Below are 18,280 nucleotides of genomic sequence, written 5' to 3'. Positions count from 1 at the left end.
ATGTGATTTGCATGTTACATGCCATCAAAGTGCAGTATTTTACTTAGGATGATAACTGAAGCATGAGCCTGTATCTTGTGCCAGGATTATAACTGCAAAAAAACTGGGTCTCGTTGCATGTCAGCAGATCATATAGATCTCGTACAGCTACATAGTGCTGATGATTATAATTATACTACCAACATCCTATATGGCTATAGGGAATATAACATTTTTGTAGAAGTCTAGAGTTCTAGCTAGGCTATAAGGAATATTAAGTTACATTGCAGTAACATCATTTTATACCTTATTGCATAACATGTATTTGTCTGTGGATGTTATCAAGACTTAGGTCCATGTTTTGGCTTAGCTCATAGAATTAAGATGAATTTGGCAAAGTATCGGTGATTTCATGGCCATTTGCATGTTCGCTGGCATCTCTGTTATTGGTAATACAGTTAATTTTGGCCATAAATCAGGCACTGGTGAAGATATTCAATATAATGCATATACATTTAGCAAGGGCCGGTGGTCTGATTCCGATATTTGTTGACTTATGATTATTGGAAAACAGACTGTTGTTTGCTGGTACCTGGATGCACTGCTGTGCTTAACTGTTTTGTATGACTTATTGTTGGAAAGGATTGGTGTGTAATGTTATACTATTCGCTTGTAAATACACAATGACACATGTTATGTTATCAATGACTAACAATGTGAACATGTCACTTGTAAATGAATGCTGGTATTTATAAGTGCAAATAATTTCTGTAGAATAAAATCAATAAACATCATTATATCGATTACCAATACTGTATGCATTTAATCTGTTTGAACATAGCAACATGGCTATAGGTCTATAAAATGGCATTTAAGATTTCATAGCTTGCATTCTTTTATGTGACTGCTGCTTATTTATGGGAGAAGCTGGCACAGTAGTTAGTCTCTAGTGGTCATTAAAATAATAATCAACTAGGTGATAAGTTTTATATAGCCTTTTTCAGACATAAGGGCCTCTTGAAACAGGTAACTTTTTTTTATTCCTTCATACGCCAGTAGGAAGTACAGGACGTATGTTGTGATCATCTATGGCTGAATTATTTTCCAATCTTCACCATACTTGGTTAAAATGTCTTTGACATGTTTTATAACCATTTGAAGGCTTCATTCAGTCCTAATGTGTAGCCCTTGCTTTATAACTTTACTCTCCATGTACAAAAATGTATCACTGTATGTGGCTTTTGATGGGATTTCTAATGTTTTGGATTTATTATGGTTGTTTGAGACTTCAAAATAACCACAAATCCGGTTGTTGGAGACTTCCAAAATATTCAGTAGTCCATTTGTCCAGCATTCCTGTTGGCAGAGACTACCAAAATGATCAGCAGCCCAGTTGTCAAGACTACCAGTATGGTTGTCTTTAACTACCAAAATAACAAGCAGCCTAGTTCAGTTGTTTGTGACTTCCAAAATATCTAGTAGTCTGAATGACTAAGACTTCCAAAATAACTAGTAGGAGGTTGTCTGAAACTTCCAAAATAAACAGTCGACTGTGACTTCCAAAACTCTAGTTGTTCAAGACAGCCAAAAGTTGATAAGGACTTGTACAAGTTTATCAGGACTTTTTGTCAAGTACAGTAGTACTGTGATTCCCCGAGCAGGCAATTTCTTGAGAACGCCTGATTGGTCGAGGTCAAGGCTGAGTCCCGACCTTTATTCCATTTTCATTAAAATGTACTGATGATCCCGACATTAGATCACAGCAAAAATAAGTCAAGGACTCGAGCAGCATTGCTTGTCCCAAATACACTAATCATACACAAAAAGCTTATGATTACCTCGAGGTCATAATTTCACACATTTTCCTGAAAGCATTTTCCAAAATAAACAAACAATTGACAGTTGTTTAAAATTTTGCAGTTGTAAAAATTGCAATAACAGATGAAAAGAAAATTAATTAAGTGTAAAAACCGATAATCACCATCTACACATGACCAATATGAATTGATAAGGGAATTTGAGAAAATGATGGTCAGTAGGTTATGATGAGAATTTAACTGTGAGAAAAGTAAATGAGTAACTCACATATGAATAAAACCCTACCATAACAGTTGAACATCAGAATCACTGAAAAGAATTCCTTCTTGTCACTTTGCTTTGCAAATATGGCAAATAAGTTCTGCAAGACATTCATGATGTACCTATCATCAATCTTTGATTTTGCGAAACTTAAATCTGACCAATACCATAATATGCCATGTCATATTTCAATGGTGCATGTTTACAAAATATGCCTTTTGTAAAAAAATCAACATTGCTATACATTGACTGTTCTGTTTAACTTTCACATTTTCACATGAAGTGTACAACAGGCTTTGAATGAATGAGTGTTTTCCACAAAGCATTACATAAATGGTGCCAATGTGTAGTAGACTACGTTTGGAAAATTTATAATGTAATTATATGAAATATTACTAGATATTTGAAGTGATTTTGCTTTTGAACAATGAATGAAGCAGTAAAATTAAAGAACTTTAAAAGAAATATAAAAGCATTATTACAGACAACGCGAAAACTTTTTTCTTCAAAGGACATTGTGACAGTTAAACACTGAAAGTTTACCTGTCGCACCAAATTTTTACCTGTTTTTTTACCTGTCGCAATGTTACAAACAGTATTCAGTAACATCAGCCTAAACCTTGATTTTAAGCCTCTTATTTAAATAAGTTTTGTTATTCCCCATTATAACAGGTTTAGATCATCTTGGTTAGATGTGTCCTACTATTATAAATTACAAAAAAGAAGCTAAACATCATGTAAAAAAAATCAATATTTCGGATCTTAAGTCATTATTTTTTTCCTCCCTTGCCTCCCCCAAAAAACTCATATCCGGTTCGTCTACCCATGGAGCAGCTAGATCTGCCTCTTTTAATTCATCTTTAAATTAAAGATACAGTACGGTTATAAAATATAACGAATTGTACTACAAGTCAAACTCAGACACAACATTTATGCAAAAACGAAAGTAGAGTTCTTGTTATTGGCAATGTTAAACAGAGCGAAAAGAGTGTCAGCTCGGTATATTTATCATCATATTTAAATTAACAAGATTGCCGGGAACCACTTCGCCGAAAAAAATACATACAGAATTTTGTAAGGTCCGAACCTTTCCGTAAAATTCCGTCTATTAAAAAGTATTAGAGTACGAACTGAAATCGGAACTTTACGGGGTTTTTTTTGGCTTTTATGGAAACATGTGCAAAACGGGGTTTACAAATAGTGATACACGGATTAACACGCTGAATAATCATGATATAATAGTTAAAAATACCTCTGAACATTTATTTAGAAACTGTAAGTAAATTTTCCAAAAATTAAACGGTGCTGACTGTAATTTTTCACCGGACATTTTGACCGACCAAAACAAAATATTCGTCGGTCAAAATGGAAATATACCGGACATGTCCTACTGTCCGATGGACATTCGCATTGTCTGTTATTATACTACTAGATGACTTTAAACTTTGAAAATCAGGCATTTCATAACAGACTCAAATGGCCTGAGTTATCGCAGTTTTACTGGGGCCAGGAGACTTGTGTTTTTATCATGTGGGAAAACATTCAAACTAAAAAGACCTGTTTGGTTGTGTTTTTTGTTGTTGTTGTTTTTTTAAAAATAACAAAATAGAACAATACTGATATCAGGCACCAGGAAACAGTACTTTTTGACTCTGGACTGCCCCCCAAAAGTAAAGCAAGCATCATGCACCAGTAAACGGTGCTATTAAGCTAAGACTGTTCCAAAATAGTAAAGCCAGCATCGGGCACCAGTTAACAGTGGTTTTGACTCGAGGCTGCCCAAAAAAGTAAAACCTGGATTTGGCCCCAGTAAATCAAGCTCTTTAAGTACAATCGAACCGCTTTGGCTCGAATTCCTCGTTGGCTGGAACTGGATGTAAAGGACTGCTTTCTTTATACTAAAGCTAAGCATTTCTGCTTGACTCTGAAATTTCGAAGGCTCAAGGTATTTTTGCTGGTCCCTTGGAGTCAAGCCAACTGGGTTGGACTGTTCTTATACATTGGACACAAATCTTGTACTGAAGAATTTAAGTTTAACCTGACAGTAAAATCATTATGGTACATGAATATTTCAGTGGTAACGGGAAGCTGGCCTCCTGGATGTCCATAGTTGGCTTTGTGGTCATGATGACATTAGATGTAGGGCTGGGCTGATACGGGTGAGATACTATACAATATACTAGTCAGCTTTATATTACAGTTATGTTCAACTAAATTAGGAACCTAGCTTTAAGGTTGTATTCAGGGGAGGATCTTGGATTTGGCATTAGAGGTGGCACTAATAAAAAGTTGGTAGTTATAGTCAAAAATAGTGGATTTTGGTGCAGTTTATGCATAATTTCTCTACCATATAAAAATGAGGTGTTAACTTTGAAAAAGTAAGGGTGGGAAGTGGGTAAGGTGATGCTTTTGTTTGACTAAAAGCCATACCAATCACAGTGAATCCTGTAGTGTACTATGTTGTAGTCTAGCTCTTCCTAGCATAATGCCATCCTGTAGTGTATTATGTTGTGGTCTAGCTCTTCCTAGCATAAGGCCATCCTGTAGTGTATTATGTTGTGGTCTAGCTCTTCCTAGCATAAGGCCATCCTGTAGTGTATTATGTTGTGGTCTAGCTCTACCTAGCATAATGCTATCCTGTAGTGTATTATGTTGTGGTCTAGCTCTTCCTAGCATAAGGCCATCCTGTAGTGTATTATGTTGTGGTCTAGCTCTACCTAACATAATGCTATCCTGTAGTGTATTATGTTGTGGTCTAGCTCTTCCTAGCATAAGGCCGTCCTGTAGTGTATTATGTTGTGGTCTATCTCTACCTAGCATAATGCTATCCTGTAGTGTATTATGTTGTGGTCTAGCTCTTCCTAGCATAAGGCCATCCTGTAGTGTATTATGTTGTGGTCTAGCTCTACCTAGCATAAGGCCATTCTGTAGTGTATTATGTTGTGGTCTAGCTCTACCTAGCATAAGGCCATTCTGTAGTGTATTATGTTGTGGTCTAGCTCTACCTATCATAAGGCTATACTGTAGTGAATTATGATGTAGTCTAGTTTTACCTTGCATATTGCCATCCTGTCGTGTATAATGTTGTAGTCTAGCTCTACTTAGCATAAGGCCATCCTGTAGTGTATTATGTTGTAGTCTAGCTGCACCTTGTATAAGGCCATCCTTCAGTGTATGATGTTGTAGTCTAACTGCACTTAGCACAATGCCATCATGTAGTGTATTCTGTTGCAGTCTAGCTCTACCTTGCATAATTCCATCCTGTAGTGTATTATGTTGCAGTCTAGCTCTACCTTGCATAATGCCATCCTGTAGTGTACAATGTTTTAGTCTAGCTGCACCTAGTATAAGGCCATCCTGTAGTGTATGATGTTGTAGTCTAGCTGCACCTAGCATAAGGCCATCCTGTAGTGTATGATGTTGTAGTCTAATTCTACCTTGCATAAGGCCATCCTGTAGTGTATGATGTTGTAGCGCCATCCTGTAGTGTATGATGTTGTAGTCCAGCTGCACCAAGCATAATGCCATCATGTAGTGTATGATGTTGTAGTATAGCTGCACCAAGCATAAGGCCATCCTGTAATGTATGATGTTGTAGTCTAGCTGCACCTAGCATAAGGCCATCCTGTAGGGTATGATGTTGTAGTATAGCTGCACCAAGCATAAGGCCATCTTGTAGTGTATGATGTTGCAGTCTAGCTGCACCTAGCATAAAGCCATCCTGTAGTGTATGATGTTGCAGTCTAACTCTACCATGCATAAGGCCATCCAGTAGTGTATGATGTTGTAGTATAGCTGCATCTAGCATAAGGCCATCCCGTAGTGTATGATGTTGTAGTCTAGCTGCACCAAGCATAAGGCCATCCTGTAGTGTATTATGTTGTGGTCTAGCTCTACCTAGCATAATGCTATCCTGTAATTATGTTGTGGTCTAGCTCTTCCTAGCATAAGGCCATCCTGTAGTGTATTATGTTGTGGTCTAGCTCTACCTAGCATAATGCTATCCTGTAGTGTATTATGTTGTGGTCTAGCTCTTCCTAGCATTAGGCCATCCTGTAGTGTATTATGTTGTGGTCTAGCTCTACCTAGCATAATGCCATCCTGTAGTGTATTATGTTGTGGTCTAGCTCTTCCTAGCATAAGGCCATCCTGTAGTGTATTATGTTGTGGTCTAGCTCTTCCTAGCATAAGGCCATCCTGTAGTGTATTATGTTGTGGTCTAGCTCTACCTATCATAAGGCTATACTGTAGTATATTATGTTGTAGTATAGCTGCACCTAGCGTAAGACCACCCTGTAGTGAATTATGATGTAGTCTAGTTTTACCTTGCATATTGCCATCCTGTCGTGTATAATGTTTTAGTCTAGCTCTACTTAGCATAAGGCCATCCTGTAGTGTATTATGTTGTATTCTAGCTGCACCTTGTATAAGGCCATCCTTCAGTGTATGATGTTGTAGTCTAACTGCACTTAGCACAATGCCATCATGTAGTGTATTCTGTTGCAGTCTAGCTCTACTTGCATAATTCCATCCTGTAGTGTATTATGTTGCAGTCTAGCTCTACCTTGCATAATGCCATCCTGTAGTGTACAATGTTTTAGTCTAGCTGCACCTAGCATAAGGCCATCCTGTTGTGTATGATGTTGTAGTATAGCTGCACCAAGCATAAGGCCATTCTGTAGTGTATGATGTTGCAGTCTAACTCTACCATGCATAAGACCATCCTGTAGTGTATAATTTTGTAGTATAGCTGCTCCTAGCATAAGGCCATCCTGTAGTGTATGATGTTGTAGTCTAGCTGCACCAAGCATAAGGCCATCCTGTAGTGTATGATGTTGTAGTCTAGCTGCACCAAGCATAGGGCCATCCTGTAGTGTATGATGTTGTAGTCTAGCTGCACCAAGCATAGGACCATCCTGTAGTGTATGATGTTGTAGTCTAGCTGCACCAAGCATAAGGCCATCCTGTAGTGTATGATGTTGTAGTCTAACTCTACCATGCATAAGGCCATCCTGTAGTGTATGATGTTGTAGTCTAACTCTACCATGCATAAGGCCATCCTGTAGTGTATGATGTTGTATTCTAACTCTACCTAGCATAAAGCCATCATGTAGTGTATGCTAGCATAAGGCCATCATGTAATGTATGATGTTGTAGTTTAATTCTACCTAGCATAAGGCCATCATGTAATGTATGATATTGTAGTCTAATTCTAACTAGCATAAGGCCATCATGTAATGTATGATGTTGTAGTCTAACTCTACCTTTCATAAGGCCATCATGTAATGTATGATGTTGTAGTCTAATTCTACCTAGCATAAGGCCATCATGTAATGTATGATGCTGTAGTCTAATTCTACCTAGCATAAGGCCATCATGTAATGTATGATGTTGTAGTCTAATTCTACCTAGCATAAGGCCATCATGTAATTTATGCTGTTGTAGTCTTAACTCTACCTAGCATAAGGCCATAATGTAATGTATGATGTTGTAGTCTAACTTTACCTAGCATAAGGCCATCATGTAATGTATGCTGTTGTAGTCATAATTCTACCTAGCATAAGGCCATCCTGTAATTTATGCTGTTGTAGTCTTAACTCTACCTAGCATAAGGCCATAATGTAATGTATGATGTTGTAGTCTAACTTTACCTAGCATAAGACCATCATGTAAAGTACTATGTTGTAGTCTAACTCTACCTTTCATAAGGCCATCCTGTAGTGTACCATGTTGTAGTCTAATTCTACCTTGCATAAGGCCATCATGTAATGTATGATGTTGTGGTCTAACTCTACCTAGCATAAGGCCATCCTGTAATGTATGATGTTGTAGTCTAGCTGCACTCAGCAAAGGGCATCCAGTAATGTATGATGTTGTAGTCTAGCTGCACTCAGCAAAGGGCATCCAGTAATGTATGATGTTGTAGTCTAGCTGCACTCAGCAAAGGGCATCCAGTTATGTGTGATGTTGTAGTCTAGTGGAACCCAGCAAAGGGCATCCAGTAATGTATGATGTTGTAGTCTAGTGGAACCCAGCAAAGGGCATCCAGTAATGTATGATGTTGTAGTCTAGTGGAACCCAGCAAAGGGCATCCAGTAATGTATGATGTTGTAGTATAGCTGCACTCAGCAAAGGGCATCCAGTAATGTATGATGTTGTTGTCTAGTGGAACCCAGCAAAGGGCATCCAGTTATGTATGATGTTTATGTCTAGTGGAACCCAGCAAAGGGCATCCAGTTATGTATGATGTTTATGTCTAGTGGAACCCAGCAAAGGGCATCCAGTTATGTATGATGTTGTTGTCTAGTGGAACCCAGCAAAGGGCATCCAGTTATGTATGATGGTGTTGTCTAGTGGAACCCAGCAAAGGGCATCCAGTTATGTATGATGGTGTTGTCTAGTGGAACCCAGCAAAGGGCATCCAGTTATGTATGATGGTGTTGTCTAGTGGAACCCAGCAAAGGGCATCCAGTAATGTATGATGGTGTAGATTAGCATATTACTACCCTGCACAAGGATTTCAAGCCCCCCCCCCCTCTTTAAAATTCCTTTTAATGTTTAAAGTATCTAACACACTATGGTTGTTTAACAACACTACAGGGGATATAACAAATGCCTCTCTTCTCTTGGATTGGTTTAAAGTGGGACGTGACTGCCTTCCATTCATAAACATGGTTTCATTGATAGATAGCATGTATACTTTGGAGTCATATGATGTAGTTGTTCAGTAGGTCAGTGTGTTAATTGGATGGTAGCGGTACCAATATGTATGAAGGATATCCGCTCCTATCTAGTACAAGATGGTGCTTGGACCAGAATCATATGGCCAGTAGAAATAAGTAGCTTCCATAATAGGAATGCCAGATATGGGGCAGTAGACAGTTTAAATATGTGCTTGCGGTTGACCACAGTAGACTTCAATATACATCCAGTATACTTCAATGAGTTGACTTATTGTCATTTTGTTATTGCTATCCATCATGGACCACTTCATATTAGGAAATTGATTCTTCAATGCTCTTGAGAGATTTTAATAAAACAAAGACAGTTTTTTGCTGTTAATGCTTTAATACATCATTGACTAATTGACGTAAATACTGTCTTATCTCAGATGGCCATACAAGCTATTATATCCATTTCTTCATAATCTGTTAGTGTTTAAAGTATGGATTATGTTGATTTCTTTATTCTCACTAATTGGCCATTAATGCAGCTTTTTAATTGGTTAGTTAGGGTACAAGTCAGAACCAATAATGTCACAGTTATATGTGGCATACTGATCAATGTATCAGTTGCCATATAGAGATAGTAATTCCAAACGTCCCATGTAAGATCTGAACTTTTTGTCAAGCTTATCCGGCAGTTACATAAAAGAAATACAAGTATTTTCCGGGATTGAGAAATCTGTCCTGATTCGAGGTGAAGTACACCCAAGTCAACGGAAATCTGATCCTTGCCATGTAGTCAATCTGGAAGTTGATACTTTGAATAACTCCCTCAGTCATTGGCATATCTTTAGTCGGAAAAGGGTGACCAGTATAATAAATAAGTTTTGTTTAGCATATTATTGGCTAGCTGTCATTGTACAAGGTATTAAATTAAAGGAAATGCATACTTATTGGAGTGTGGAACCAAGAATTCTACGCAAAGCGAGCGAAAAGGTTTACAAATGTCAATCTGTTTGTTTTTACTTCCGTGTTCCGGTTACAAACGACAACTGCATATACGAATGTTGTGCCCTAATATAGTTGAAAAGGCTACAGAACAGTAAAAAAAATGTAAGAAATTAAAATACCTTGGAACACACATAAACGTGCTTAGCTGTCCTGTGATTTTTCAATTTTTCCAAATTCAGCTGATCATTGGGACGCCCACATAATCAAAGCCATCCAATACACTTTTCCAGGTTCCTGCCCGGTTTTGGAAATGGATAGAACTTAATATTGTTCTCAAGTCTTTCGAGGTATCTGCTGTCTGTGTTGCAGGTACCATAACTGCACCTTTTCACCATTTTTACAGCGAAAAAAACATTGAAGGCTATTGACGTATATAACTTGTTTGTCGGACAAAATGGCGGAACGTAACAAAGCCGATGCGGGCTTATCAGGGCGGCTATCTGATTGGTCAATTGACCTGTCAATTAAAGTCCTGGCGTAAGGTCAATTACCCATTACCTAGACAATAGACAGAGTTGAAAGGCCCTCAATGACCAATCAGTGATCAGTATGCACTGCATGGTAGCTGTATACACCCTTGTGTGTATACCAGGGTGTGTATAAATTAGATTTGTTCCATAATCATGTGGCGTCCAAATACTCAATACACAACTTTCAGGGGATCATCAACTTCGAATAGTTATCACATTTATTCTGCCTGACAAGGCATTACATGACCTATTCATTATCACATCACTTTCACCGTCTGCACCTGTCACTCTATATGATATAGGGTATAGGTTTACCATATATGCAAGGCGCAATCATTCTGAGCAGCTGTTCCTAAATGGCACTTTTGGAGCGCTTTTCATCGGAACATGTTGCATTTCTTTTAAATATAAAGTTAAGGTATGCATTGTTCATGTCGCAGAATCAGATAATGGACCCACACAAAGATCCCCAGGGCATATATAAGGGTATGCATGTTTTATAGGACATTTACAGTTACTCTGTTCAGCTTTTCTATTGTAACATTGATACCAAGTGTATGTTATGTTTAAATGTGTTTAGCGAGATTTATTTTTTGTTTCTTTGACTTTTTAAAAAATGTTGTCCACAGGAGAAGGAATTAAGAACTTTCCTTTTGTCTCAGTTCACTTTTCAATTCATTGAAGTTAAAATTAAAATTATTTTCTTTTTACATTATCAATGGGAAAGCATTTGTCAGTCTGTAATTTGATTACGTTAGATCAATGTCCAGTTCCATAATGTTAAAAAAATAAACCAATTAGCCAATATAGACAACCAAAATGAAAAATATCGTCATCAGACTGATGTGGAGGTCTGTCAAGAACAGATTGAAAAGAATGAAAAAAAATTCGAGAATAATTTTCCGATTTTCTTTTTGTTTTCAAAAATAGCCAAAAAAAGGTCGGCAGGTCTGGGTAACGAAAAATAAAACAAAAAAACCCTGGCCTTTGTGATGTTTATTGTATGCTTTTAGTCACCCAGTAAAGCAAAATATTATTATGAACTTATTTAGTGGGCACTTGTATGTCAGGGAGTACTTCCCAAAGAGATCTTCATTTATGTGATATAGTTAGATTAACTTAAGATTAAAATCATATTTTGGTAATGTACATTTCACTTTTTGACTGAGACTTGATGATGCTCTGTATAGTATCTTTGTCAGCCTCTAGGAGTATTTATAATTGAGACTTGACCTGTCTAGATCTAGATTGTCACGTTATAATTTGTTATCATTATTTTATGTGAGTAATGAGAATCGTACTATCAGACGACTTTATATTTCTGTTGGAAATATTATAGAGTTGTAAGAAGTAAACGGAGGATTTTTTTAAGAGGATAATCATTTCATAAACCAGTAAAATGCATTTGGAAAAATACTTAATGTACAAATATGTACATTCATGATGTGTCATTTGCCGTGTCTTACATTTTGGTTTAGGGTAGAGGCAAAAGATAAAATGCATAAAAGTTGACAATGTGGGGTTTGTCAGTTACAAAAATTGTTTCAACCATGACATACATTATCATTTATTTGGAAGTCTATATGGTTGCATCAGACTTGAATGATTCATTTTCATATAAATCTCAAAACAATCGATAGGCTATACAAAATGGAATACATATTAACTGAATAATTTTTGAATTACTTAACTATCATCAACGTAAACCAGTTCATTGTTTTAAACAACATTGTCCTTTTTTAGAACATGCAATTTTCAGGCATAATTTATACTCCTTCATAAATTTCACAATTTACTAAGTCATGTATGTTGACTCCTACATATTAAAATGTTGTGGTCTTGTTATTAATATTGAACAACCACCAGTCCTGTAGATCATTTTATATTGACATATTTCAAATCTTCTGCACACACATCAATACTACTGTTCTTTCTTTTAATACTTGAGTTCTGATTGCATTTCTTTGATAGAGTTTCTGAGATAGGAGTGTCTGTAATACTGGTATGGACTCATCTGAATACATGACATGTATGAACATTTTTATCTTTTGATGTATTCATCTTTTTGGTTTTATTGCTTTGATGTGTGAATGTTCATCTTGAATATTGATTCAATATCCAGAAATACTTGTCTGAAATTAATATCTTTTCTAGAAATGATATATATAGAAAATAAGTAATAGGAGGAATTCTGATGGTTCATCTACTTCTAGTTTCTCATGAACCCCCTTATAAGCCATTGTTGCTGTAGGTACAACGATGTGTCAGGAAGTGACTTAATATTTTACCTCTGTATAACTACATGGGATTTAATCATGATTTATTTAATAAGAAGATATTTTGGCAACTCTGGTAACCATTATTTTGCATACTGAGCTGTTACATGTGGTGTCGGCACACGCTGTCTGCTGTAGGGCCGATGTACAACTCCCTGAGGACGGACTGCTCTTTTGGTACCCCTCATCTCATGTTGCCGCCTCCAGCCAGTTATCTTCCACCTAATGAATGGCCATTTCTCAGTCTGCAGTGCTCTTATCAATATTGATCAATTGTTTTGATGAGTATAAAACTTGCAAATGTGCGTCTCTATATCTTAATTAATGTCCTTTCTTGTTAGACAGTGTTATATAATTTTTTGCAGCACTTACAACTTGTATGAATTTTGTCTTGAGCAGTGTAAGTGTGTCTGCTGTTTTTTGTAGCTCGTGTGTACATGGTTGTATCAATATGTACTAAGCTTGTCAGTTCATGTCAAAAATTGTAATGTCCATGAAATAAAACATTATTTTTTATGCTAAAAGTTAAGAAAAAGAGAGAAATGGCATCATGCAGTAACATTGACCTTGAAATGACATACAGAGAGAAGAATGCCTGTTGCTTTGTGGTATATTGCTTTTGTTCAACCCAGTCTTGTATGTTTCAGATGAGATTGGAGGGGCTGTGCAGACTCAGGGTCCTCATTACATTCCTCCTAGCTTTGGGTACAGTCCAAGTCACACACTGCAGTCTTTCAACCATATATACCATGTTGTTTTGTATAGACCTTATTATAATATTATGGAATTTATGGATGTTTGCTGTGACATTGTTTTATACAAAATTTATGAGGTATTAGGTTTTAAAATATTATTTTTTTTGCTGAAACAATATTGATATAACACTTCTGTTTGCAATGAAATTTGCCATTACAAGGTTTTGAAGCATTGAATAAGTGTGGCTTTAACTCTGACCAAGTCCACCAAGTGAACTTAAAAACAAGGCAACATAAAGCCAGTCAATCAACTTGACACATCAACGAAACCAAGTGCCACAATTCAGTAATCTTGGGAGTAACCGTATCACGAGGAACTGACTACTGAACAGGCAGTCCCATACCTCTGCAAGTCATCCATACATACTCAGTTTGCATTGGCTCACTTTAAAGGACCAATGAAAATGTAGCTTTATATAACACTTGCAAGAATGGTGTGGTAACAAGAGACACTTTTTAAATACTTAAAACTGTTTATTACTTTTCGAAGCTCGGCACAAATTGACCATCTCTACGGTGCCAAGTGGCATTGCAATCGAGCGATGTTTTAACAAGTATGACAAGTATGTTTTGCCAAGTTTGTTTGCAAACAGGGGAACAAGTATATGCTAATTAAGTTTCAAATAATAAAGAAATTTTGAGTGATTGTAAACTAATTCTAACATTCTACTAACATTTATAAATACATGTAGTTGTTTATAAAAAGAAGCAAAATTGTGTTATTGTTGTGTGACCATATGCACCTACTCTTTCACAATCTTGTATTATTATAATAAAGAGCAGGTGTCTGTGTTCAATTTAAATTTCGGCTAACTGGAAAAACATGAGGAATAAGTGGACATAGTTATTATGTTCAAGGACCCAGACTTACTTGTTACTGTGCATTCTAGATAAGACATTGTTAGTACTTGTTTCTATTTCAGATTCCTTTTTTGTTTTTATTAGCTCACCTGTCACTTTGTGACATGGTGAGCTTTTGTGATCGCCTTTTGTCCGGCGTCCGTCGTGTGGCGTGCGGCGTGCATCGTCCGTCAACAATTTACTTAAAAGACATCTCCTCCTTAACCGCTGGGCCAATATTAATAAAAATTCATAGGGATGTTCCTTGGGTGGTCTTCTATCAAAGTTGTTCAAAGAATTCAATTCCATGCAGAACTCTGGTTGCCATGGCAAACAAAAGGAAAAACTTTAAAAATCTTCTTCTCCCAAACCACAAGGCTTAGGCCGTTGATATATGGTAGGTAGGATCACCAAATGATCCTCTACCAAGATTGTTCAAATTATGGCCCTGGGGTCAAAATTGGCCCCGCCCCGGGGGGTCATGGGTTTTCTCTATATGTTTATAGTGAAAACTTCAAAAATCTTCTCCTCTGAACTTACTTGGCCTAGAGCTTAGATATTTGGCATGATTCATCGTCTAGTGGACTTCTACAAATTTTGTTCAAATTATGGCCCTGGGGTCAAAATTGGCCCCGCCCCGGGGGGTCATGGGTTTTCTCTATATGTTTATAGTGAAAACCTTAAAAAATCTTCTCCTCTGAACTTACTCGGCCTAGAGCTTAGATATTTGGCATGATTCATCGTCTAGTGGCCTTCTACAAAGTTTGTTCAAATTATGGCCGTGGGGTCAAAATTGGCCCCGCCCCGGGGGGTCATGGGTTTTCTCTATATGTTTATAGTGAAAACTTAAAAAATCTTTTCCTCTGAACTTACTTGGCCTAGAGCTTAGATATTTGGCATGATTCATCGTCTAGTGGACCTCTACAAAGTTTGTTCAAATTATGGCCCTGGGGTCAAAATTGGCCCCGCCCCGGGGGGTCATGGGTATTCTCTATATGTTTAGAGTTAAAACTTCAAAAATCTTCTCCTCTGAACTTACTTGGACTAGAGCTTAGATATTTGGCATGATTCATTGTCTAGTGGACCTTTACAAAGATTGTTCAAATTATGGCCTTGGGGTCAAAATTGGCCCTGCCCCGGGGGTCATGGGTTTTCTCTATATGTTTATAGTGAAAACTTCAAAAATCTTCTCCTCTGAACTTACTTGGCCTAGAGCTTAGATATTTGGCATGATTCATCGTCTAGTGGACCTCTACAAAGTTTGTTCAAATTATGGCACTGGGGTCAAAATTGGCCCCACCCCGGGGGGTCATGGGTTTTCTCAATATGTTTATAGTGAAAACCTTAAAAAATCTTCTCCTCTGAACTTACTTGGCCTAGAGCTTAGATATTTGGCATGATTCATCGTCTAGTGGACCTCTACAAATTTTGTTCAAATTATGGCCCTTGGGTCAAAATTGGCCCCGCCCCGGGGGGTCATGGGTTTTCTCTATATGTTTATAGTGAAAACTTCAAAAATCTTCTCCTCTGAACTTACTTGGCCTAGAGCTTAGATATTTGGCATGATTCATCGTCTAGTGGACCTTTACAAAGATTGTTCAAATTATGGCCTTGGGGTCAAAATTGGTCCGGCCCCTGGGGGGTCATGGGTTTTCTCTATATGTTTATAGTAAAAAAAATCAAAAATCTCCTCTGAACTTACGCTGCTTAGAGCTTAGATATTTGGCATGAATTATCGTCTTGTGGACCTCTACAAAGATTGTTCAAATTATGGCCTTGGGGTCAAAATTGGCCCCACCCCCTTGGGGGGTCATGGGTTTTCTCTATATGTTTATAGTGAAAACTTCAAAAATCATCTCCTCTGAACTTACGTTGCTTAGAGCTTAGATATTTGGCATGATTCATCGTCTAGTGGACCTCTACAAAGTTTGTTCAAATTATGACCCTGGGGTCCAAATTGGCCACACCCCTGGGCTGATGGGTTTTCTCTATATGTGTTATAGTGAAAACTTAAAAAATCTTCTCCGAACTCACAAAGACAAGTAACGTCTTAATTTAAACTGGATAACATATTTAGTACACATACCAATTTTCAATATGGGCCACATACAACAATTAATAACAAATATACATATATAGATATACACGTAAAATCAAGTAGTGACAAGAGCTTAGATATTTGGCATGATATATCATCTAGTTGACTTGTACCAATATTGTTCAATCTTTGGCCCTGGGGTCAAAAAATGGCCCCACCCGGGCGGTCATGGGTTTCCTTATATATGTATATGATGAAAACTTAAAAAATCTTCTTCTCCGAAACCAAAAGGCGAAGGCCTTAGATATTTGGTATGAAGCATCGTTTATCGGACCACTATTAAGATTGTTCAAACTTTAGCCCTGGGGTCAAAATTGGCCACGCCTCGTGTTCATAGGCTTAGGTTTTCAATATTTGTATATAATGGAAGAATGTGCAATATATGACAGGTGAGCGATTCAGGGCCATTTGGCCCTCTTGTTATTCAATTTTTACCCATGTTCATACTTTTTTGGTAAGGGGTTTGTTAAACTTTGATATCTGTTACTTTGAGAATTTGTAATGTTAAAAATACTTACTATTGTCCAAGTGGCATCCTGTTCTATTTTTGTTGTTTTGCTGTGTCTAAACTGAGCAAGATATGTATGCAGTATGTTTTCTGGATGATTTTTTGTTCAAATATGAATGTATAAGTGATGTTAATATAGAAATCAACGAAAAATGTGTATTATATTTAGACTTGATGGAGTCAAGTGTATAATGATTAAACAGCATATACATATCTATATTTATGTTTACTTAAAATGATTGGATCATAGAAATAGCTGTTTGATATTTAAATGGTGATTGTACAACATTGAAAGTTTATTTATAAAGAGGTATAAGTTTTAAGTGGTTTGCTTCAATATTTTAAAACGGCTGTTGTTGCTTTTAAAGAATAATCTTTGAGGTATTGTCATAGCCTTCATGTCACTGTTGGCGGCGACATTGTCAGCTTGCAGAAACTAAGTTTGGCCATTACTTAAAGACAATGCAGAATATTCAAATGAATGTGGGTACACAAGCTGCCAGACACAATACACACATACTGAAAGATCTATAACTGTTGTTGTAATAGTTGTCTAGTAATGCCCATGTTTTCTACTAAAAGACAACAACAGATGAGCCTTACCATTCTCTCCATGGCACTCTTATTATACTTCCCCTTTTTGTCAGCTTGTTTGATTGAATTTTACAATGATTCTCTTTTATACTGTCAGTTGTGCAAAAAACATTTTTGACATAATTCAGTAAGCGCAGATAAATGTTAAAACACATCACATTCTCAAAGCTGTCTTAATTTGCATGAAGATGTTCATGTAAAGAATAATTTAAAGAAATGATAGAGCAATAGTCAATCAAGCCTTGATCTCATTGTTAGCAGCTGCGTCATTGCCATGGGGACAAATCTTTATTGTCAGCTTTAACTTGAAAACCATTAACAATATATACATTAAATAAGGTATTTATATTTACTATGACATTGAGCACATATGTAGATAGTGCCATACCAGATACACTGTGGAGTTATGCCCCTTGAAAGGCCTTGGCTAACTGGAAAATTGACAAGGGTTGGCATCTTTTGTTTCTTTTTGTATCATGAAGCTCAAAAGCTTTTATTATTATCCACGAAAAAAAACTATGCATTGAGGTTTTACATGTTTAAAGTGTTAATGTGTTATCAGCTGATATCTATAGTAGTTATAGTAAATGAATTAATTTACCTTGCAAATAAAAAAGTAAAAATTACTTGTGTCATTGTAAATTTGTCTTGTATTTCTTACTTTTTACTGCTGTAAATGGAAAGAAAGAAATATGATATTGAATTTAAACATCATGGTAACCATTAAATGTGATCTTATTTTATTGATATACCCTTCCTACTTCCTACTGTATCACATAATGTCACCATGTACCAAGGTAGTGATTGGTTGTACCTGCACACAGAATTTCTCAGGAAAGACCAGTAAACTCTTTGTTTAAATCACGTAAGTGATGATGACACCAATTGAAATGTATTCAAATGAAAAGAAGGAAGTAACAACAGATGAGTATTTGCGTTTATTTTCCCAGGATTCGTTTTTCTGTTGAAAAAAGCGTGGTATGCAACCGCCTTTCTATTTGTGTT

The 18,280-nt window shown here is 36.8% G+C and overlaps 1 protein-coding gene across 1 annotated transcript in view; it reads left to right on the top strand.

Annotated features, from left to right (window-relative positions):
- Positions 1-17,901, top strand: part of LOC128217105 (zinc transporter ZIP11-like) — a 34,080-nt gene extending 16,179 nt beyond the window's left edge. Inside the window, exons 9-10 of the mRNA XM_052923989.1 lie at positions 4,134-4,217; positions 13,128-17,901. Of these exons, the coding sequence (XP_052779949.1) occupies positions 4,134-4,212 (79 nt within the window). The 3' untranslated portion in view covers positions 4,213-4,217; positions 13,128-17,901. The remainder of the gene's footprint in view (positions 1-4,133; positions 4,218-13,127) is intronic.
- The last annotated feature ends 379 nt before the right edge of the window (positions 17,902-18,280 follow it).

Source organism: Mya arenaria, chromosome 2, assembly GCF_026914265.1.
Source record: "Mya arenaria isolate MELC-2E11 chromosome 2, ASM2691426v1".
Classification (NCBI taxonomy): Eukaryota; Metazoa; Mollusca; class Bivalvia; order Myida; family Myidae; genus Mya; species Mya arenaria.
The sequence above is the reverse complement of the archived record's forward strand: the minus strand, read 5'-3'. Positions and strand labels throughout refer to the sequence as shown.